General features: G+C 46.5%; 1 protein-coding gene across 1 annotated transcript in view; it reads right to left on the bottom strand.

Moving 5' to 3' along the window:
- Nucleotides 1-23,028, bottom strand: part of AKAP8 (A-kinase anchoring protein 8) — a 40,159-nt gene extending 17,131 nt beyond the window's left edge. Inside the window, exons 1-9 of the mRNA XM_053968334.1 lie at nucleotides 22,935-23,028; nucleotides 21,158-21,196; nucleotides 19,308-19,340; nucleotides 15,581-16,412; nucleotides 12,853-13,321; nucleotides 10,094-10,325; nucleotides 8,576-8,623; nucleotides 4,837-4,921; nucleotides 2,081-2,222 (exon numbers count right to left, since the gene is read on the bottom strand). Of these exons, the coding sequence (XP_053824309.1) occupies nucleotides 2,081-2,222; nucleotides 4,837-4,921; nucleotides 8,576-8,623; nucleotides 10,094-10,325; nucleotides 12,853-13,321; nucleotides 15,581-16,412; nucleotides 19,308-19,340; nucleotides 21,158-21,196; nucleotides 22,935-22,953 (1,899 nt within the window). The 5' untranslated portion in view covers nucleotides 22,954-23,028. The remainder of the gene's footprint in view (nucleotides 1-2,080; nucleotides 2,223-4,836; nucleotides 4,922-8,575; nucleotides 8,624-10,093; nucleotides 10,326-12,852; nucleotides 13,322-15,580; nucleotides 16,413-19,307; nucleotides 19,341-21,157; nucleotides 21,197-22,934) is intronic.
- Between the last annotated feature and the right edge of the window lie 382 nt (nucleotides 23,029-23,410).

Consider the following 23,410-nt stretch of genomic DNA (forward strand, 5'->3'; position numbering starts at 1 on the left):
GGAATGGAACCGGGAATGGAACCGGGAATGGCACTGGGAATGGAACTGGGAATTCCGGGAATGGAACCGGGAATTCTGGGAATGGAACCGGGAATGGAACTGGGAATGGAACCGGGAATGGAACCGGGAATTCTGGGAATGCTGGGAATAAAACCTGGGACTAAAACCTGGGAATTCTGGGAATGAAACTGGGAATGAAACTGGGAATTTCAAATTTTTGCCTAAAAACTCCCCAAAAATCTCCAAAAAATCCCAAATATCCAACTTGGAAAAATCCCAAAGAAAACCCAAAAAATAGGAGGAAAAATCCTCGAAAAATCCAAATAAAATCGCAAAAAAAACCAAAAAGAAAAATCCTGAAAAATTCAAATTTTCACCTAAAAACATCGAGGAAAAAATCCCCAAAAATCTCAAATATTCAATTTGGGAAAATCCCCCAAAAATCCTGAAAAAAGAGTGGAAAAAAACCCAAAAAACTCCAAAAAATCACAAAAAAAAAAAAAAAAAAAATTAAAAATTCCAAAAAAATTCCAATTTTTGCCTAAAAACACCCTAAAAAAAATCCCCAAAAATCCCAAATATTCAACTTGGAAAAATCCCCAAAAAATCCTGAAAAATAGTGAGGAAAAACAAACAAAAAAAATCCAAATAAAACAGCGAAAAATACCCAAAAAAAAATCACAAAAATTTCAAAAAAAATCCCCCAAAAATTCCCAAAAATTCCAATTTTTGCCTAAAAACATCCTGGAAAAAAATCCCCAAAAAATCCCAAATATTCAACTTGGAAAAATCCCCCAAAAATCCTGAAAAGTAGTGGGAAAAAACCAAAAAAATCCAAATAAAATCACAAAAAATACCAAAAAAAATCCCCAAAAATTCAAATTTTCACCGAAAAACATCCAGAAAAAAAACCCCAAAAATCCCAAATCTTCAATTTGGGAAAATCCCCAAAAAGTCCTGAAAAATCAGTGGGGAAAAACACAAAAAAAAATCCAAATAAAATAGTGAAAAATACCCAAAAAAGTCACAAAAAATTCAAAATTTTGCCTATAAACACTCTGAAAAAAATCCCAAAAAATCCCAAATATTCAAATTGGGAAAATCCCCAAAAAATCCTGAAAAAGAGTGGGGAAAAAACAAAAAAAATCCAAATATAATCAAAAAAATACCAAAAAAAATCACAAAAAATTTTAAAAAAACCATTAAAAAATTCCCAAAAAATCCAATTTTTGCCTAAAATCATCCCCCAAAAAATCCCCCAAAAATCCCAAATCTTCAATTTGGGAAAATCCCCAAAAAATCCTGAAAAATCAGTGGGGAAAAACACAAAAAAAATCCAAATAAAATCTCCAAAAAATCACAAAAAATTCAAATTTTCACCGAAAAATATGCTAAAAAAAAATCCCAAAAAATCCCAAATCTTCAAATTGGGAAAATCCCAAAAAAATCCTGAAAAATAGTGGGGAAAAAAACCCAAAAAATCCAAATAAAATAGTGAAAAATACCCAAAAAAGTCACAAAAATTTCATAATTTTGCCTAAAAACACTCTGAAAAAAATCCCAAAACATCCCAAATATTCAAATTGGGAAAATCCCCAAAAAATCCTGAAAAAGAGTGGGGAAAAAACAAAAAAAATCCAAATATAATCAAAAAAATACCAAAATTCCCAAAAAATCCAATTTTTGCCTAAAATCATCCCCAAAAAAATCCCCCAAAAATCCCAAATCTTCAATTTGGGAAAATCCCCAAAAAGTCCTGAAAAATCAGTGGGGAAAAACACAAAAAAAATCCAAATAAAATCCCCAGAAAATCAAATTTTCACCGAAAAATATGCTAAAAAAAAATCCCAAAAAATCCCAAATCTTCAAATTGGGAAAATCCCCAAAAAATCCTGAAAAAGAGTGGGGAAAAAAAACCCAAAAAATCCAAATAAAATTGCGAAAAATACCCAAAAAAAATCACAAAAAACTGTAAAAAATGTCAATTTTCACCTAAAATCACCCAATAAAAACCCCCACAGAGGGGGCTCGGCTCCCAGCCCCGCCTGGCCGGAATTCCCGGTTTTTTTTTGGGACAGACCTGCAGGAACTGCACGGTCCTGTCGGGCAGTTTGGTGCCGATGTAGCGCAGCGTGTCCCGGTGGAATTTGCTCTCCAGGTGCCTCTGGATCTCCTCCTCGTCCAGGCTCCGGAATTTGCACACGGAGCAGGCGAACTGGATCCTGCAAGGCCAGACATTCCCCAAAAACATCCCCAGCAATTCCCCAAAAATTCCCAGCAATTCCCCAAAAATCCCCCAAAACATTCCCAGACATTCCCCAAAAACATCCCCAGCAATTCCCCAAAAATTCCCAGCAATTCCCCAAAAATCCCCAAAAACATTCCCAGAAATTCCCCAAAAATCCCCCAAAACATTCCCAGCAATTCCCCAAAAATCCCCAAAAACATTCCCAGAAATTCCCCAAAAACATCCCCAGCAATTCCCCAAAAATTCCCAGCAATTCCCCAAAAATCCCCAAAAAACATTCCCAGCAATTCCCCAAAAATCCCCCAAACATTCCCAGAAATTCCCCAAAAATCCCCAAAAACATTCCCAGAAATTCCCCAAAAATCCCCAAAAACATTCCCAGAAATTCCCCAAAAATCCCCCAAAACATTCCCAGAAATTCCCCAAAAATCCCCCAAAACATTCCCAGCAATTCCCCAAAAATCCCCCAAACATTCCCAGGAATTCCCCAAAATCCCCAAAAACATTCCCAGAAATTCCCCAAAACATTCCCAGAAATTCCCCAAAAACATTCCCAGCAATTCCCCAAAAATCCCCAAAAACATTCCCAGCAATTCCCCAAAAATCCCCAAAAACATTCCCAGCAATTCCCCAAAAATCCCCCAAAACATTCCCAGAAATTCCCCAAAAATCCCCCAAAAATTACCAGAAATTCCCCAAAAATCCCCCAAAACATTCCCAGCAATTCCCCAAAAATCCCCAAAAACATTCCCAGCAATTCCCCAAAAATCCCCAAAAACATTCCCAGAAATTCCCCAAAAATCCCCAAAAACATTCCCAGAAATTCCCCAAAAATCCCCAAAAACATTCCCAGCAATTCCCCAAAAATCCCCAAAAACATTCCAGAAATTCCCCAAAAATTCCCAAAAACTCCCAGAAATTCCCAAAAACTCCCCCAAAAACATTCCCAGCAATTCCCCAAAAATCCCCCAAAAATTCCCAGAAAAAAAAAAATCCCCCAAAAATTCCCAGAAAATCAAAAAAAAAAAAACCCCAAAAATTCCCAGAAAATCCAAAAAAAATTCCCAGAAATTCCCTGAAAATCCCTCCAAAATTCCCAGAAAATCCAAAAAAATCCCCAAAACATTCCCAGAAAAAAAAAAAAAATCCCCCCCAAATTACCAGAAAATCAAAAAAAAAATTCCCAGAAATTCAACAAAAATTCCCAGAAAAAAAAAAAATCCCCCAAAAATTCCCAGAAATTCCCCAAAAATCCCCAAAAATTCCCAGAAAAAAAAAATCACCCAAAAATTCCCAGAAATTCCCCAAAAATCCCCAAAAATTCCCAGAAAAAAAAAATCACCCAAAAATTCCCAGAAAATAAAAAAAAAATTCCCAGAAAATCCCCAAAAATCCCCAAAACATTCCCAGAAATTCCCCCCCAAAATTCCCAGAAATTCCCCAAAAATCCCCCCAAAATTCCCAGAAAAAAAAATATCCCCAAAAATTACCAGAAAAAAAAAAATTCCCAGAAAATAAAAAAAATCCCCCAAAAATTCCCAGAAAATCCCCCAAAAAATCCCCCCAAAATCCCAAAAAATAAAAAAAAATCCCAAAAAAATTCCCAGAAAATCCCCAAAAATTCATCAAAAATTCCCAGAAAATCCCCCAAAAATTCCCCAAAAATCCCCAAAATAAAAAAACCCCAAAATTTCCACAGAGTTCCCACGAAATCCCAAAAAAATCCCCCCAAAATCCCCCAAAAATTCCCAGAAAATACCCAAAAATTTTCCAAAAAAATTCCCAAAAAGTCCTCCAAAAATTCCCAGAAAAAACCCCAAAAACTTTCCAGAAATTCAAAAAAAATTCCCCAAAATTTCCCAGAAAATCCCAAAAAAAAAATTCCCAGAAAAATTCTCCAAAATTCCCAGGAAAATTCCATAAAGAAAAAAAAAATCCCCCAAAAATTCCTCAACATCCCCCAAAAACTCCCAGAAATTCCCATAAAATTCCCAAAATACCCAGAAAAATTCTCCAAAATTAAAAAAAAAAAAAATTCCGCAAATTCCCCTCAAAATTCCCAGAAAATTCCCAAAATCCCAAGGAATTAAAAAAAAATCCCCAAAATCCCCAAAAAATGTCTCAAAATTCCCAAAAAATTCCCAGAATTTTCCAGAAAATTCCCAAAATCCCCCCAAAAATTCCCAGAAAATTCCCCCCAAATTCCCCAAAAAAATCCCCCAAAATTCCAAAAAAACCAATCCCCAAAATCCCCCCAAAATCCCCAGAAAATTCCCAGAAAAGTCAAAAAAATTCCCAAAAATTCCCAGAAATTCAAAAAAATCCCCTAAAATTCCCTCCAAAATTCCCAAAAAATTCCCCCAAAATCCCTCAAAAATTCCTAGAAAATCCCGCAAAAATTCCCCCAAAATTCCCAGAAAATCCCTCCAAAATTCCCCAAGAATTCCCAGAAAATTCCTGGAAATTCCCAGAAAACTCCCTCCAAAATCCCCCAAAAATTCCTCAAAATCCCCCAAAAATTCCTCAAAATCCCCGAAAAATTCCCCCAAATTCCCAAATCCCCCAATCCGGGAATGCGGGCGTGGCACCTGTCCATGGCCCTGTCCCTCATCCGGTCCCTCCTCCGCTGCTTCTCCCGTTTCTTCCTCGCCTCCTCGTCCTCCTCCGAGGATCCTGCGGGAAATCCGGGAATTCTGAGCCCCCCCCCAAAAAAAAACCATTCCCAAAATTCCCGGAGCCCGAATCCCCCCGTCCCCGCCTTTTCCCGGATTTTCCCGCCTTTTTTCTTCCTCTTTTTCCCGCCTTTTCCCTGCTTTTCCCGCCTTTTCTCTCCTTTTCCCGCCTTTTTTCTTTTTCCCGCCTTTTCCCTGCTTTTCCCGCCTTTTCTCTCCTTTTCCCGCCTTTTTTCTTTTTCCCGCCTTTTCTCTCCTTTTCCCGCCTTTTCTCTTTTTCCCGCCTTTTCTCTTTTCCCGCCTTTTCTCTTTTTCCCGCCTTTTCTCTCCTTTTCCCGCCTTTTCTCTCCTTTTCCCGCCTTTTCTCTTTTTCCCGCCTTTTCTCTCCTTTTCCCGCCTTTTCTCTTTTTCCCGCCTTTTCTCTCCTTTTCCCGCCTTTTCTTTTTCCCGCCTTTTTTCCATATTTTTCCCACCTTTTCTCCCTGTTTTTCCCGCCTTTTCTCCCCGCTTTCTTCCCCCTTTTTTCTTTCTTTTCCCCATTTTTCTCCCTGTTTTTTTCCCGCTTTTTTCCTGGGTTTTTCCCACCTTTTTTCTTTCTTTTTCCTGCCATTTTTCCCTGCTTTTCCCACCTTTTTTTCTGTGCTTTTCCCGCTTTTCCCTGGGTTTTTCCCACCTTTTTTCTCTTTTTCCCGCCTTTTTTCCATATTTTTCCCATCTTTTCTCCCTGTTTTTCCCGCTTTTTTCCTGCCGTTTTTCCCTTTCTTTTTCCCACCTTTTTCCCGTTTTTTCCCTGCTTTTTTCCCATCTTTTTTCTTTTTCCTGCTTTTTCTCTGTGCTTTTCCCACCTTTTTTTCTGTGCTTTTCCCGCTTTTTCCTGTGTTTTTCCCACCTTTCTTCTCTTTTTCCCACCTTTTTTCTTTTTCCCACTTTTTCTCCATGCTTTTTCCCATTTCTTTCTGTGCTTTCCCCGCCTTTTTTCCTGTGTTTTTCCCACCTTTTTTCTTCCTTTTCCCCACCTTTTTTCCCTGCTTTTCCCACCTTTTTTCTTTTTCCTGCCTTTTTTCCATATTTTTCCCACCTTTTCTCCCTGTTTTTCCCGCTTTTTTTCCTGTGTTTTTCCCGCTGTTTCTCTCCTTTTCCTGCCTTTTTTCCCCCCCTTTTTTTCTTTCTTTTTCCCACCTTTTTCCCGTTTCTCCCGCCTTTTCTCCCTGATTTTCCCACCTTTTCCCGCCTGTTTTTCCCGCTTTTTCCCACCTTTTTTCTTTCTCTTTCCCGCCTTTTCCCTGTGCTTTTCCCACCTTTTTTCTTCCTTTTTCCCACCTTTTCTCTCTTTTTCCCGCCTTTTTTCCCACCTTTTTCCATGTTTTTCCCACCTTTTCTCCTTGTTTTTCCCACCTTTTTTCCACGCTTCCCCTCCTTTTTTCTTTCTTTTTCCCGCCTTTTTTCCCACCTTTTCTCCCTGTTTTTCCCGCTTTTTTCCTGGGTTTTTCCCACCTTTTTTCTTTCTTTTTTCCACCTTTTATCCCTTTTTTCCCCTTTGTTTTTCCCACCTATTTTCTCTTTTTCCCGCCTTTTTTCCCTGCTTTTCCCACTTTTTTCTTTTTCCCACCTTTTTTTCCATGTTTTTCCCACCTTTCCTCAGTTTTTCCCGCTTTTTTCCTGGGTTTTTCCCACCTATTTTCTCTTTTTCCCGCCTTTTTTCCCTGCTTTTCCCACTTTTTTCTTTTTCCCACCTTTTTTTTCCATGTTTTTCCCACCTTTCCTCAGTTTTCCCCGCTTTTTTCCTGGGTTTTTCCCACCTATTTTCTCTTTTTCCCGCCTTTTTCCCCCCCTTTTTCCCTTGGTTTTCCCTCCATTTCCCCCAGTTTTCCCCCATTTTCCCGTTTTTTCCCCAATTTTCTCTGGATTTCTTTTTTTTTTTCCCATTTTCCCCCCAATTTTCCTGGTTTCTCTCCATGGATTTTCCCAGAAATTCCCATTTTTCCCTGTTTTTCCCACAGTTTTTCAGATTTTCCCCCATTTTCCCCCATTTTCCCAGTTTTTCCCCATTTTCCCCCCAATTTTCTCTGGACTTCTTTTCTTTTTCCCAATTTTCCCGGATTTCCCCCATTTCTCCAGGATTTTCCCAAGGATTTTCCCACATATTCCCATTTTTCCATGGTTTCCCTCCCTTTCCCCCCCTTTTTTTCCCAATTTTCTCTCGATTTCATTTCTTTTCCCCATTTTCCCCATGGATTTTCCCAGATATTCCCATTTTTCCCATATTTTTCCATTTTTCCCCATTTCCCCTCCATTTCTCCCAGTTTTTCCCTATTTTTTCCCGATTTTTCCCAAGAACTTTCCCAGATATTCCCATTTTTTTTCCAACTTTTCCCACATTTTCCCTCCATTTCTCCCAGTTTTTTCCCTGTTTTTTCCCATTTTCCCCAAAATTTTTCCCAGATATTCCCATTTTTCCAGGTTTTCCCTCCCTTTTCCCCCCCAATTTTCCCCTTTTTTTCCTTGTTTTCCTCCCATCTTCCCAATTTCCCCCATTTCCTCTTGGATTTCCTAATTTTTCCCTGTTTTTCTATGGATTTTCCCAGATATTCTCCTGTTTCCCCCCATTTATCCCAGATTTTTCCAGATTTTTCCTTGGTTTTCCCTCATTTTCTCCCTGATTTTCCCTGATCTTTCCCATTTTATTCCCTCACTTTTCCATTTTTTCCCAGTTTTTTTCCCATTTTTCCCTGTTTTTTTTTTCCCATTTTTCCCTATTTTTTCCCATTTTTCCCCCATTCCCAGCAACTTTTTCTTCCCTGGGATCATTTGGGATCCACCCCCAAAAATTCCTCAGGAATTCCTTCCAAAAACCCCCAAATCCCCCTAAAAATCATCAGGAAAAGCCCCAAAAAAAGCTGGAAAAGAAGGAAAAAATCCCAAACTTCGGGCCGGGAACTGGAATTTTTGGGAATTCCCACCCCAAAACCTGGGAAAAACCCTTGGATTTTGGGGATTTTCCTCCTTCCCGGCCACAAATTCCCAAAAAACAGCTGGAAAATCCCGGAATTCCGGGCAATTCCCCCCAGAATTCCAGGAATTCTCCTGGCAAGGGGAGCCTGGGATCTCCTGGGGAAGCAGCTCCGGGATCTCCTGGAAAAAAGAAGGAAAAGGAACCACTGGGGTCAATTTTCCTTGGAATTTCCTGTGGGATAAAGGGAATTTGGGGAATTTTCACCTCGTTTTTTATGGATATTCCAAAAAAAAAAAAAAAATTGGTTTTTTTTTGTGGAATTTTGAAGGCTGGAAAAGCCTCGAGGATTTGGGAATTCCAGCCCTGCCCTGCTCAGCCTCTCCTGGGCTTTTCCAAGTGGGAATTATTCCCAAAATTTCCCAAATTTCTGATCCCACTTGGAAAAAAATAAAACCCCAAAATTTGGGATCCAACCCCTCCAGGAGCCAAATCTGGGTGGGAATTCCCAATTTTTCCCATTCCCAGGTTTTTTTTTTTGGGGGGGGGATGCTCCAGGCAGGGAAATCCCTCTGGGAATTCCAAAGGGGGGGGAAATTCCATCAAATTTGGGTTTTTTGGGATATTCCAAGGCAGAAAATTCCGCAGGAGCTGCTGCAGGGCTCCGAAATTCCCGGATTTTGGGAATTCCTGGAATACTTACACCTTTGTCTGCCTCATCCAAGGATTTCTCCTCTCCTTCCCCTTCATCTCCTGTGGGGAAAATGGGAAAATTCAGGGGGGAAATGGCAGGAATTGGGAAAAAAAGGGGAAATTCCAGGGAAAAAATCCATGGAAAATGGGAAAAATCCATGGAAAAGGGGGGAAATCCATGGAAATCTGGGAAAATCCATGGAAATCTGGGGAAAATCCATGGAAAATGGGGAAATCCATGGAAATCTGGGGGAAATCCATGGAAATCTGGGGGAAATCCATGGAAAATGGAGAAAATCCATGGAAATCTGGGGAAAATCCATGGAAATCTGGGGGAAATCCATGGAAATCTGGGAAAATCCATGGAAATCTGGGGGAAATCCATGGAAATCTGGGAAAATCCATGGAAATCTGGGGGAAATCCATGGAAATCTGGGGGAAATCCATGGAAAATGGAGAAAATCCATGGAAATCTGGGAAAACCCATGGAAAAGGGGGAAATTCCATGAAAAAGGGGAGAAAATCTGGGATAATCCAAGGAAAAAGGGTAAAAATGCAGGAAAAATGGGGGGGTCCATGGAAAAGGAGGGAAAGCTGCAAAAAAATCTTTGGGAGAGAATTCCCTGGAAAAGGTGGAAATTCCTGAGAAAGGGTGGAAATTCCCAGGAAAAACTGGAAATTCCCAGGAAAAACTGGAAATTCCCAGGCTAAAGCAAGAAATTCCCAGGAAAAGCCTGGAAATCCAAGAAAAAAGGCTGGAAATTCCTGAGAAAAGCTAGAATTCCCAAAAAAAGGACAAAATTCCCAGAAAAAGGCTGGAATTCCCAGGAAAAAGCAGGGAATTCCAGGAAAAGGCTGGAAATTCCCAGAAAAGCCAGAAATTCCTAGAAAAAAACAGGAAATTCCCAGTAAAAGCAAGAAATTCCCAAGGAAAGGCCGGAATTCCCAAGGAAAGATGGAAATCCCCAGGAAAAGCAGGAAATTCCCAGGATAAAAGGCCAGAAATTCCCAAGATAAAAAGCTGGAATTCCCAGGATGAAAGGCTGGAATTCTGAGAAAAAGGCTGGAAATTCCCAGGAAAAGCAGGAAATTCCCAAGAAAAGGCCGGAAATCTCAGAAAAATACAGGAAATTCCCAGGAAAAAGGCCAGAAATTCCCAGAAAAACACAGGAAATTCCAGAAAAAAGGCCGGAATTCCCAGGATAAAAGGCTGGAATTCCCAGGAAATGGCCGGAAATTCCCAGAATAAAAAGCAGGAAATTCCCAGAATAAAAAGCAGGAATTCCCAGGAAAAGGCCAGAATTCCCAGAGAAAGGTTGGAATTCCCAGAAAAAGGCTGGAAACTCCCAGGAAAAGGCCAGAATTCCCAGAGAAAGGTTGGAATTCCCAGGATAAAAGGCTGGAATTCCCAAGAAAAAGGCTGAAATTCCCAGGAAAAGGCCGGAATTCCCAGGATAAAAGGCTGGAAATTCCCAGAAAAAGGCTGAAATTCCCAGGAAAAGGCCGGAATTCCCAGGGAAGCGGCGGTACCGTGCTCGGAGTCGCTGTCGGGGTTTTTGGGATCGTCGTTCCCGTCGTCGTTCCCGGTGTCGTTGTTATTCCCGGTGTCGTCGTTCCCGTTGTTCCCGGTGTCGTCGTTCCCGGCATTCCCGGTGTCGTTATTCCCGGCGTTCCCGGCGTCGTTCCCGGAGCGTTTCCGCTTGCGGGGCCCCTCGGGCTCCCAGCGCCCCCCGGAGCGAGCGCGGAGCCCCCGGCGCCGGCCCTGCCCCAATCCCGGGAAAAGGGAAAAAACGGGATCAGGGAAAACAGAGAGAGACAGCCCGGGAAACCAGGGGAGAGGTGGGGGAAAGTGGGGGGAAAACTGGGATAAAAGTGGGGAAAAGTGGGGAAAACTGGGATAAAGTGGGGAAAAGTGGGGGGAAAATGGGAAAAGTGGGGGGAAAAGTGGGAAAACTGGGATAAAGTGGGGAAAAGTGGGGGAAAATGGGAAAAGTGGGGGGAAAAGCAGGGAAAATGGGAAAAAAGTGGGGAAAATGAGGAAAATGGGAAAAATGGGGGGAAAAGTGGGGAAAATGGGAAAAAATGGGAAAAGTAGGGGGAAAAGGGGGGAAAAGTGGGGGGAAAGTAGGAAAATGGGATAAAGTGGGGGGAAAAGTGGGGAAAATGGGAAAAATGGGGGGAAAAGTCGGGAAATGGGAAAAAAGTGGGGAAAATGAGGAAAAGTGGGATAAAGCGGAGAAAATGTGAGAAAAAATGGGATAAAATGAGGGGAAAGTGGGGAAAATGGGAAAAAATGGGATAAAGCGAGGGGAAAAGTGGGAAAATGGGAAAAAATGGGATAAAGCGAGGGGAAAAGTGGAGAAAATGGGAAAAAATGGGGGGAAAAGTGGGGAAAATGGGATAAAGTGGGGGGAAATGGGAAAAAATGGGGGGAAAAGTGGGGAAAATGGGATAAAGTGGGGGGAAATGGGAAAAAATGGGGGGAAAAGTGGGGAAAAGTGGGAAAAATGGGGGGAAAAGTGGGGAAAATGGGATAAAGTGGGGGGAAATGGGAAAAAATGGGATAAAGCAAGGGGAAAAGTGGGGGGAAGAGTGGGGGAAAGTGGGAAAAGTGGGATAAAGTGGGGAAAATGGGATAAAGTGGGGGGAAAAGTGGGAAAAAGAAAGGAAAACTTGGGGAAAAGCAGGAAAAAGAAGGGAAAACGTGGGGAAAAGAAGGAAAAACTCGGGGAAAGTGGGAAAAAGAAGAGAATCACGGGGAAGAGCAGGAAAAAGAAGGGAAAACTCAGGGAAAAGCAGGGAAAGAAGAGAATCGCGGGGAAGAGCAGGAAGAAGAAGAGAATCGCGGGAAGAGCAGGGAAAGAAGGGAATTGTGGGGAAGAGCAGGGAAAGAAGGGAATTGTGGGGAAGAGCCGGGAAAGAAGGGAATTGTGGGGAAGAGCAGGGAAAGAAGAGAATTGTGGGGAAGAGCAGGGAAAGAAGAGAATCTCGGGAAGAGCAGGGAAAGAAGAGAATTGCAGGAAGAGCAGGAAGAAGAAGAGAATCGTGGGGAAGAGCAGGAAAAAGAAGGGAAAACTTGGGGAAAAGCAGGGAAAAGTCGGGGAAGAGCAGGAAAAAGCAGGAAAAACTCGGAGAAGAGCAGGAAAAACTCGGGGAAGAGCAGGAAAAAGCAGGAAAAACTCGGAGAAGAGCAGGAAAAACTCGGGGAAGAGCAGGAAAAAGCAGGGAAAACTCGGGGAAGAGCAGGAAGAAGAAGAGAATTGCGGGAAGAGCAGGGAAAAGCAGGGAAACCTCGGGGAAGAGCAGGGAAAGAAGAGAATTGTGGGGAAAAGCAGGGAAAGAAGAGAATTGTGGGGAAGAGCAGGGAAAGAAGAGAATCTCGGGGAAGAGCAGGAAAAGCAGGGAAAACTCAGGGAAAAGCAGGGAAAGAAGAGAATTGCAGGGAAGAGCAGGGAAAGAAGAGAATCGTGGGAAGAGCAGGAAAAAGCAGGAAAAACTTGGAGAAGAGCAGGGAAAGAAGAGAATCGCGGGGAAAAGCAGGAAAAATTCGGGGAAGAGCAGGGAAAGAAGAGAATCGTGGGGAAGAGCAGGAAAAAGAAGGGAAAACTTGGGGAAAAGCAGGGAAAAGTCGGGGAAGAGCAGGAAGAAGAGAATCGCGGGAAGAGCAGGGAAAAGCAGGGAAACCTCGGGGAAGAGCAGGGAAAGAAGAGAATCGTGGGAAGAGCAGGAAGAAGAAGAGAATCTCGGGAAGAGCAGGGAAAGAAGAGAATCTCGGGAAGAGCAAGAAAAGCAGGGAAAACTCAGGGAAAAGCAGGGAAAGAAGAGAATCGCGGGAAGAGCAGGAAGAAGAAGAGAATCACAGGGAAGAGCCAGGAAAGAAGGGAATTGTGGGGAAGAGCCGGGAAAGAAGAGAATCTCGGGAAGAGCCGGGAAAGAAGGGAAAACTCGGGGAAGAGCAGGAAGAAGAAGAGAATCACAGGGAAGAGCAGGAAAAGCAGGGAAAACTCGGGGAAGAGCTGGGAAAGAAGAGAATCTCGGGAAGAGCCGGGAAAGAAGGGAAAACTCGGGGAAGAGCAGGAAGAAGAAGAGAATCACAGGGAAGAGCAGGAAAAGCAGGGAAAACTCGGGGAAGAGCTGGGAAAGAAGAGAATCTCGGGAAGAGCAGGGAAAGAAGGGAATCTCAGGAAGAGCAGGGAAAGAAGGGAAAACTCGGGGAAAAGCAGGGAAAGAAGAGAATCTCGGGAAGAGCCGGGCCGGGCGAGCAGAGCGGAGCAGGGCTGGGCACTCACCGCGTGCAGGCCGTTCCAGGGCAGCGCCCCCATCCTGTCCCTCCTCCTCATGCCGAAGGGGCCGCGGCTCATCCCCGGCATTCCCAGCCCGCCCGGGAACTCGGGATAATCGCCGGGGTGGTAATCGGGATAGTCGGGATAGTCGGGATACTCGGGATACTCGGGATAATCGGGGTACTCGGGGTACTCGGGGTACTCGCCGGGGTAGTCGGGCAGCAGCGCCTGCGAGAAGAGCGAGGGCAGCGCCCGCGGCTCGGCCCAGCGGGAGGCGCCGGGCGGCTCGGCCGCGTGCCGGGCCCGGGGCTCGCAGCCCCGCCGGGCCGTGCCGCGCGCCGGCCCCGCGCCGCGCCGGGCCACGGAGCCGCGAGCGCCGGGAGCGGCCGCGGGCAGCGGGAAGGGCCCGGCCCGGAAGGGATCCCGCGAGTCAGCGCGGGGGGAGAACGAGGAGAAGGAGTCGAAGCGGAAGGAGCTGGAAAAAGAGGGAGAAAAAACATCGGGATTAGGGCTGGGAATGGGGACAGAGAAATCGGGATTAGGGCTGGGAATGGGGACAGAGAAATTGGGATTAGGGCTGGGAATGGGGACAGAGAAATCGGGATTGGGGCTGGGAATGGGGGCAGAGAAATTGGGATTAGGGAGGGGAATGGGGACAGAGAAATCGGGATTAGGGCTGGGAATGGGGACAGAGAAATCGGGATTAGGGCTGGGAATGGGGACAGAGAAATCGGGAATGAAATCGAGATTAGGGATGGGAATGGGGGCAGAGAAATCGGGAATAAAATCGGGATTAGGGCTGGGAATGGGGACAGAGAAATCGGGATTAGGGCTGGGAATGGGGACAGAGAAATCGGGAATAAAATCGGGATTAGGGCAGGGAATGGGGGCAGAGAAATCGGGATTAGGGCTGGGAATGGGGACAGAGAAATTGGGATTAGGGCTGGGAATGGGGACAGAGAAATCGGGATTGGGGCTGGGAATGGGGGCAGAGAAATCGGGATTGGGGCTGGGAATGGGGGCAGAGAAATCGGGAATAAAATCGGGATTAGGGCAGGGAATGGGGGCAGAGAAATCGGGATTAGGGCTGGGAATGGGGACAGAGAAATCGGGATTAGGGCTGGGAATGGGGACAGAGAAATCGGGATTGGGGCTGGGAATGGGGGCAGAGAAATCGGGATTGGGGCTGGGAATGGGGGCAGAGAAATCGGGATTGGGGCTGGGAATGGGGGCAGAGAAATCGGGATTGGGGCTGGGAATGGGGGGTTGAAAAATGGGAATAAATTCGGGATTAGGGCTGGGAATGGGGGGAAAGGATCCCTTTTTATCCTGGAAAAATGGGAATAAAATCGGGATTTTTGGGACAAACCACAAAAAACCAGCCCCAAACTCCAGAAATGACCGGGGAAAGGAAGGATTTTGGGATCTTTGGGATCCTTCGGGATCCTTCGGGATCCCTGCCCACCTCTGGGGCTCCTCCTTGGCCAGCAGCTCCTGGCTGATCTTGGCCATTTTTAAAACCTTCTCTGTTCCCAAAATTCCCTGAAATTCCCTAAAAAAACTGGGAATTTTCCTAAAAAAAACCTGAAATTTGAGACTAATCCTTCCTGTGCCATTCCCAAAATTCCCTAAAAAACCTGGGAATTCTCCTGAAAAAGCCCAAAATTTGAGACTAAACCTTCCTGTGCCATTCCCAAAATTCCCTGAAGTTCCCTAAAAAACTGGGAATTTTTCCTGAAAATCCCAAAATTTGAGATTCAATCTTCCTGTCTCATTGCCAAAATTCCTTAAAATTCCCTAAAATTCCCTAAAAAACCTGGGAATTTTCCCAGAAAAACCCCAAAATTTGAGACTCAACCTTCCTGTCCCATCCCCAAAATTCCCTGAAATTCCCTAAAAAACCTGAGAATTTTCCTGAAAAACCCCAAAATTTGAGACTAAACCTTCCTCTCCCATTCCCAAAATTCCCTAAAAAACGTGGGAATTTTTCCCAGAAAAACCCCAAAATTTGAGACTAAACCTTCCTGTCCCATTCCCAAAATTCCCTAAAATAACTGGGAATTTTCCTGAAAAACCCCAAAATTTGAGACGAAACCTTCCTGTGCCATTCCCAAAATTCCCCAAAATTCCCTGAAATTCCCTAAAAAACCTGAGAATTTTCCTGAAAAACCCCAAAATTTGAGACGAAACCTTCCTGTCCCATTCCCAAAATTCCCTAAAAAACCTGGGAATTTTTCCTGAAAAACCCTAAAATTTGAGACGAAACCTTCCTGTCCCATTCCCAAAATTCCCTAAAAAACCTGGGAATTTTTCCTGAAAAACCCTAAAATTTGAGACGAAACCTTCCTGTCCCATTCCCAAAATTCCCTAAAATAACTGGGAATTTTCCTGAAAAAGCCCAAAATTTGAGACGAAACCTTCCTGTCCCATTCCCAAAATTCCCTAAAAAAACTGGGAATTTTCCTGAAAAAGCCCAAAATTTGAGACGAAACCTTCCTGTGCCATTCCCAAAATTCCCTAAAATTCCCTGAAATTCCCTAAAAACCCTGGGAATTCTTCCAGAAAAACCCCCAAATTTGAGACGAATCCTTCCCTAACCCTGGGAAAAGCCCGGAATTTTGGGACCAAATGGCCAAAAGCACCAAAAGCCGGCGCCGAAGTGCAGAAGCGAGCGGGGAAAGGAGGGATTTGGGGGATTTGGGGATCGCTGGGATCCCCCCGGATCCCTGCCCACCCGTGGTGCTGCTCGGGGCCCTCGCCGGCGCTGCCCTCCTTGGCCAGCAGGTCGAGGCGCTGGTTGATCTTGGCGATGATGGAGTCGGGGTTGGAGCCGGGGATCTCGGCGGATCCCGAGGATCCCGGGGCCAGGGAGGATCCCGAGGATCCCTGGCTGAAGGCGGATCCCGAGCCGAAGGCGGTGCCGGATCCCGAGCCGAAGGAGGAGCCGGCGGATCCCGAGCCGAAAGCGGTGCCGGATCCCGTGCCGAAGGTGGATCCGGTGGATCCCGAGCCGAAGGCGGTGCCGGATCCCGAGCCGAAGGAGGAGCCGGTGGATCCCGAGCCGAAGGTGGATCCTGCAGATCCCGATCCGAAGGCGGCTCCGGATCCCGAGCCAAAGGTGGATCCAGCAGATCCTGAACCAAAGGTGGATCCAGACCCCGAGCCAAAGGTAGATCCGGCAGAGCCCGATCCAAAGGTGGATCCAGAGGATCCCGAGCCGAAGGCGGTCCCCGATCCCGATGCGAAGGCGGCTCCGGATCCCGATCCGAAGGCAGATCCAGTGGATCCCGTGCCGAAGGCGGCTCCGGATCCCGTGCCGAAGGCGGCTCCGGCGGATCCCGAGGCGAAGGCAGATCCAGCAGATCCCGCTCCGAAGGCGGCTCCGGCGGATCCCGCTCCGAAGGCGGATCCCACTCCGAAGGCGGCTCCGGCGGATCCCTCGCCGGATCCCAGCCCCAGCTCCTTGGGGGGGTCCCAGGAGGCGCCGCCCGCCCCTCCCCCGTAGCTGTAGGAGGCTCCCGCGGGGGCCGAGCTCTGCGGGGGGTAGAACTCGTAACCCTCGTAGCCTGCCGAGGAAAGGGTTAATTAGCTCACTCATTAGCTAATTACAGGGTCGTTAAGAGAGTAATTAAAGAGCTACAGGGGTGGGAGCCCAGCAGGAAAAATCCCGGGGTGATTCCAAGGGGATTTGGGGGGGGGTAGAACTCGTAACCCTCGTAGCCTGCCGAGGAAAGGGTTAATTAGCTCACTCATTAGCTAATTACAGGGTCGTTAAGAGAGTAATTAAAGAGCTACAGGGGTGGGAGCCCAGCAGGAAAAATCCCGGGGTGATTCCAAAGGGATTTGGAAGGGGGTAGAACTCGTAACCCTCAGAGCCTGGCAGGAAAGGGTTAATTAGTTCATTAATTAATTAATTTGGGACTAATTAAGAGAGTAATTAAAGAGTTACAGGGGTGGGAGCCCAGCAGGAAAAGTCCCGGGGTGATTCCAAAGGAAAAAAAATTCCACAAGAAGAAAATTCCAAGGGGATTTGGGGGGTGTAGAACTCGTAACCCTCACAGCCTGGGCAGGAAAGGGTTAATTAGCTCACTCATTAATTAATTACAGGCTCATTAAGGGGGGAATTGAGGAGCTACAGGGCTGGGAGCCCAGCAGGAAAAATCCCGGAGTGGTTCCAAAGGAAAAAAATTCCAAGGGGATTTGGGGGGTAGAACTCATAACCCTCACAGCCTGGGGAATAATTAGTTCATTAGCCCAGTAATTAATTAGTTACAGGCTCATTAAGGGGGGAATTGAAGAGTTACAGGGCGGGGAGCCCAGCAGGAAAAATCCCGGGGTGATTCCAAAGGAAAAAAATTCCAAGGGGATTTGGTGGGGATAGAACTCGTAACCCTCAGAGCCTGGGCAGGAAAGGGTTAATTAGTTCATTAATTAATTAATTTGGGACTCATTAAGAGAGTAATTAAAGAGTTACGGGGGTGGGAGCCCGGCAGGAAAAATCCCAGGGTGATTCCAAAGGAAAAAAAATTCCACAAGAAGAAAATTCCAAGGGAATTTGGGGGGGTGTAGAACTCGTAACCCTCACAGCTTGGGGATTAATTAGTTAATTAGTTAACTAGTTAATTAGAAGATCATTAAGGGGGGAATTAAAGAGGTGCAGGGATGGGAGCCCAGCAGGAAAAGCTCTGGGAGGATTCCAAAGGAAGAAAATTCCAAAGGAAAAAATTCCAAGGGAATTTGAGGGGGTAGAACTTGTAACCCTCACAGCCTGAGAAGTGATTAGTTAATTAGTTAAGTAATTAATTAGGAGATCATTAAAGGGGGACTTAAAGAGTTACAGGAGTGGGAGCCCAGCAGGAAAAGCTCTGGGAGGATTCCAAAGGAAGAAAATTCCAAAGGAAGAAAATTCTAAAGGAAAAAAATTCCAAGGGAATTTGGGGGGTGTAGAGCTCATAACCTTCATAGCCTGGGCAGGAAAGGGTTAATTAATCAATTAATTAATTAGAGGGTCATTAAGAGAGAATAATTAAAGAGTTGCAGGGGTGGGAGCCCAGCAGGAAAAGCTCTGGGAGGATTCCAAGGAAAAAAAAAAATTCCAAAGGAATCTGAGGGGTTTTGGACTCTGGAGTCAGAGCCTTTGCAGCCTGGGGAGTAATTAGTTAATTGGTTAATTAGGGGGGAATTAGAGCATTAATTAAAGAGTCGCAGAGGGGGAGCCCAGCAGGAAAAGCCATGGGAAAAGTGAAGAATAAAGGGAAGGGGAAAGGAGGGAAAAAGGGGGAGGAAAAGGGGAAAAAATGAGAAAAAAGGAGGAAAAAGGGAGAAAAAATTGGGAAAAGGGAGAAAAAATGGGAAAAAGGGAGGGGAAAATGGGAAAATTAATGGGAAATGGAGAAAAAGGAGAGAAAACGGGAAAAGAAAGGGAAAAATGAAGGGAAAAAAAGGGAAATATGAGAAAAGAAAGGGAAAAAGGGAGGAAAAATGGGAAAATGAGGGGAAATGGAGAAAAAGGAGGGAAAAATTGGGAAATGGGAAAAGAAAGGGAAAAAGGAGAGGAAAAGAGGAAAAAATGAGAAAAGAAAGGGAAAAAGGAGAGAAAATTTGGGAAATGAAGGGGAAATTAAGAAAAAGGAGGGGAAAACTTGGAAAAATGGGAAAAGGGAAAAAGGGAAAAAGGGGAAAAGGAGAGGAAAAATGGGAAAAGAAAGGGGAAAAGGGAGGAAAACTTGGGAAAATGAATGGGAAAATGGAGAAAAAGGAGGGAAAAATTGGAAAATGGGAGAAGAAAGGGGAAAAGGAGAGGAAAAGAAGGAAAAATGAGAAGAAAAAGGGGAAAAGGAAGGGAAAATGGGGGAAAAAGAAGGGAAAAGTTGGAAAATGGGAAAAGAAAGGGAAAGTGGGAGGAAAAATTGGGAAAATGAGGGGGGAAATGGGGAAAAGGAGGGAAAAAGTTGGAAAAATTGTTGGAAAAGGGGGAAAAGGAGGGAAACAGAAAAAAGTGGGGAAAGAAAGGGAAAAAGGGAAGAAAAATTGGGAAAATGAGGGGGAAATGGAGAAAAAGGAGGGGAAAATTGGGAAAATGGGAAAAGAAAGGGAAAAAGGAGAGGAAAAGAGGAAAAATGGGAAAAGAAAGGAAAAAAGGGAGGGAAAAATTGGGAAAATGAGGGGGAAATGGAGAAAAAGGAGGGAAAATTGGGAAAATGTGAAAAGAAAGGGAAAAAGGAGAGGAAAAGAGGAAAAATGAGAAAAGAAAGGGAGAAAGAAAGGAGAAAACAGGAAAAAATTAGAAAAGAAAGGGAAAAAGGGAGGGGAAAAGGAGGGAAAATGTTGGAAATTGGGAAAAGAAAGGGGAAATGGGAGGGGGAAATGGGGGAAAAGGAGAAAAAAACTTGGGAAAATGGGGGGAAAAGGGGAGTTGGGAATTGCCAGACCACCAAGGACCCCGAGCCCCTCACACCCACCTTGCCAGCTGCTCGTGCTCGTGCCGTAGGAAGCTGGAAAAAAGAGGAAAAATCAGGAATTTCTCAGGGAAAATGCTGAGATTTGGGCTGAGCTGTTTGGGATTTCTGGGCAAAAGGGGGGATTGGGGATAAACCAGGGAGGGTTTGGGATCTGGGTGGAATTCTGAGGGGTTGTCCAGGAAAAAAGGGGAGAAAAGGGGAAAGGGTTTGGGGGATGCAGAGGTTTGGGAGGTGGGAGGGGATGGGGAGGGAAGGGGGAAAAAAGGGGGAAAATGGGAAAAAAGGGGAATAAAGGGTGGGGAAATGGGGAAAAACAGGGAATAAAGGGTGGGGAAATGGGGAAAAAAAAGGTGGGAAAATGGGGGAAAACAGGGAGTAAAGGGGGGAAATGGAAAAAATGGGAAAAAAGGGGGAAAATAGGGAAAAACAGGGAATAAAGGGGGGGAAATGGGGAAAAATGGGGAATAAAGGGTGGGAAATGGGGAAAAACTGGGAATAAAAGGTGGGAAAATGGTAAAAAAGGGGGAAAATGGGTAAAAACAGGGAATAAAGGGGGGGAATAGGAAAAAATGGTAAAAAAAGGGGGGGAAATGGGAAAAAATGGGAATAAAGAGGGGGAAATGGGAAAAACGAGGGGAAATGAGGAAAAACAGGGAGAAAAGGGTGGGAAAATGGGGAGAAATGGGAAAAAAGGGGGGAAATGGGGAAAACAGGGAATAAAGGGTGGGATAATGGAAAAATGGGGAAAAAGGTGGGAAATAGGGAAAAACAGGGAATAAGGGGGGGAAATGGGAAAAATGGTAAAAAAAAGGGGGAAAATGGGGAAAAACAGGGAACAAAAGGTGGGAAAATAGGGAAAGTGGGGAAAAATGGGAAAAAAGGGGGGGAAATGGGGGAAAGGGGGAGAAAAGGGTGGGAAAATGGGAAAAATGGGGAAAAAAGGAGGGAAAATGGGGAAAAATGGGGAAAAGAGGGGGGGAAATGGGGGGATGGAAAAACTGGGGAGAAAAGGGATGAAAAAGGGAAAGAGGAGAAATGTGGGATAAAGGGGGAAAAGGGGGAGAAAAATGGGGGAGAAAAGGGGAGGAAATGGGGGAAAATAGGGTAAAAATGGGTGGGAATGAGAGAAAAATGGAGGAAATTGGGAGAAAATGGGATAAAAGGTGGGAAAATGGAGGAAATGGGAGAAAAAAGGAATAAAATGGGAGAAAAGTGTGAGGGAAATGAGAGGAAAGTGGGGGAAATTGGGGGGAAATGGGAGAAAAATGGGGGGAAATTGGAGAAAATTGGGGAAATGAGAAAAATAATGGGGGGAAAAGGAGAAAAATGGGGGAGGAAAGAGAAAAATGGGGGGAAATGGGAGAAAAATGAGAGAAAAATGGGGGAATTGGAGAAAAATGTGGGAAAATGGGAGAAAAATGGGGGGAAATGAAAAAAATGAGAGGGAAATTGGGAGAACAATTGTGGGAAAAATGGGAGAAAAAAGGGGGTGAAATGGGAGAAAAATGGGGGAAATGAGAAAAATGGGAAAAGGAAAAAAATGGAGGAAATTGGGAGAACAATTGTGGGAAAAATAGGAGAAAAAAGGGGGTGAAATGGGAGAAAAATGGGGGAAATGAGAAAAATGGGAAAAGGAAAAAATGGAGGAAATTGGGAGAACAATTGTGGGAAAAATAGGAGAAAAAAGGGGGGGGAAATGGAAGAAAAATGGGGGGAAATAGGAGAAAAAAGGAATAAAATGGGAGAAAAATGGGGGAGAAATTGGGAGAAAAATGTGGGAAATGGGAGAAAAAGGGGAGAAAAAGGGGAGAAAAAGAGGAAAAGTCGCTGAAAACTTTGGAAAAGCTCACCCTGGGCGCCGGCGGCCCCGGTGCTCCAGGTGCCGTATCCTGGGGAAAAGGAGGATCTGTCAGCAGGGAGGGGAAAATTCCCACTTCTCCTGAGCACAATCCCAAAATCCAGTCCCAATGCAAAATTCCAGCCCCAAATTCCAGTCCCGATCCCAAATCCCAGCCCCAAAATCCAGCCCCAATCCTAAATTCCAGCTCCGAACCCAAAATCCAGCCCAGATCATAAAATCCAGCTCTGATCCCAAATCCCAGCCCCAATCCCAAAATTCCAGTCCTGATCCCAAATCCCAGCCCCAAAATCCAGCCCCAACCCCAAAATCCAGCCCCAATCCTAAATTCCAACTCTGATCCCCAATCCCAGCCCAAAATTCCATCCCAAATCCTAAATTCCAGCTCTGATCCCAAATCCCAGCCCAAAATTCCATCCCAAATCCTAAATTCCAACTCTGATCCCAAATCCCAGCCCAAAATTCCATCCCAAATCCTAAATTCCAGCTCTGATCCCAAATCCCAGTCCTAAAATCCAAAGTGAGCCTGGGCAAGAAGCCAAGCCTGGGATAAATAATCCCAAAAAATCAGAGTGGATTTGCTCTCTCCTGATCCCTTTTTCCAGGCTGAGGAATCCGGGGGGAATTCTAGAGGGCATCCAGGGGGGGATCCAGGGGAATTTCCAGGGGAGATCCTGAGGGGGGATCCAAGGAAATTCCAGGGGAATTTCCAGGGGAGATCCTGAGGGGGGATCCAAGGAAATTCCAGGGGAATTTCCAGGGGAGATCCTGAGGGGATCCAAGGAAATTCCAGGGGAATTTCCAGGGGAGATCCTGAGGGGGGATCCAAGGAAATTCCAGGGGAATTTCCAGGGGAGATCCTGAGGGGATCCAAGGAAATTCCAGGGGAATTTCCAGGGGAGATCCTGAGGGGATCCAAGGAAATTCCAGGGGAATTTCCAGGGGAGATCCTGAGGGGATCCAAGGAAATTCCAGGGGAATTTCCAGGGGAGATCCTGAGGGGATCCAAGGAAATTCCAGGGGAAATCCAGGGGAATTTCCAGGGAGAATCCTGAAAGGATCCTGAGGGGATCCAGGGGAAAACCTGTGGGAATCCTGAGGGGACCCAGGGGAATTTCCAGGGGGGATCCTGCGGGGATCCAGGGGAGAATCCAGGAGGGAATTTCGAGAGGAGATCCTGAGGGAGACCTAGGGGAGATCCAAGGCGGGGACTCCAGGGGGATTCCCCTGAGGACGGGACAGGGATCCCCTGAGGAGGGCACGGGACCCCCGGGAAGGGGACACGGGACCTCCGGGAAGGGGACACGGGACCCCCGGGAAGGGGACACGGGACCCCCGGGAGGGGACACGGGACCCCCGGGAAGGGGACACGGGACCCCCCCGGGTGCCGCCACGGTTGGGACGGGCCAGGACGAGGGAAACTGAGGCACAGGCGGCGGGGGCGGGGCCACGGCCGCCATTTTGTGTCGTCTTCAGAAATGGGCCCGGCGCCATTTCCGCCCCCCCCCCCGCGGTCCCTCTCAGGGCACGACCCCCCCCAGTCCTCAACAGCCAATCAGCGCCGCCCTAGCGGTGAGTGACGTGGCGCTCAGCCAATCAGCGGCGCCGCCGCCACAAGGGGGGGCGGGCGTTACGCTGCCCGCTGAGGCGGAGCCCCCCCCCCCGGCCACTCTCCGGTAACGGAGCCGGTGCTGAGGCAGCGACGGGAAGGAGTCACCGCCACCCCGGGGGAGCGGCAGCACGGCGGGGCCGCCCCGCTCGGCACCTACCGCCGTATCCCGGCTCCATCGCCGCCGCCTCCGCCCGGCGCCGCCGCCGCCGCTTCACCGCCCGCCTCAACCGCCTGCGCACGCGCGCCACCGCCCGGCTCCCGCTTGGCCCCGCCCACGACACTCCTGATTGGTTGATTTCCTCAGCGGCGCGGCCCGCCCGCAGCTCCCATTGGTCGAGTTGGTTCCCGCCCTCGATCTGATTGGTGGAGGCGCTTCCTCCCTGAGGGCACGGCCTGTCAATCACGGACGCTCTGGCTCCTGATTGGGCGGCGCCGCGGGGCGCGCCCTTTGCCGGCCGTGAGGGGGAGGCGGGGCCGCCATGGAGTCCCCGGGGACGGGAGCGGAGCGGCCCCGAACCGACCCCGGCATGGGCCCGGACAGGCCACGAACCGGCCCCGGAATGGGCCCGGAGAGGCTCCTCCCAGTGACAATGTCCCCAGTGCCTCACAGTGAGTGTCCCCAGCCCCTCAGTG

The sequence above is a fragment of the Vidua chalybeata genome, chromosome 33, assembly GCF_026979565.1.
Source record: "Vidua chalybeata isolate OUT-0048 chromosome 33, bVidCha1 merged haplotype, whole genome shotgun sequence".
NCBI classification, from domain to species: domain Eukaryota; kingdom Metazoa; phylum Chordata; class Aves; order Passeriformes; family Viduidae; genus Vidua; species Vidua chalybeata.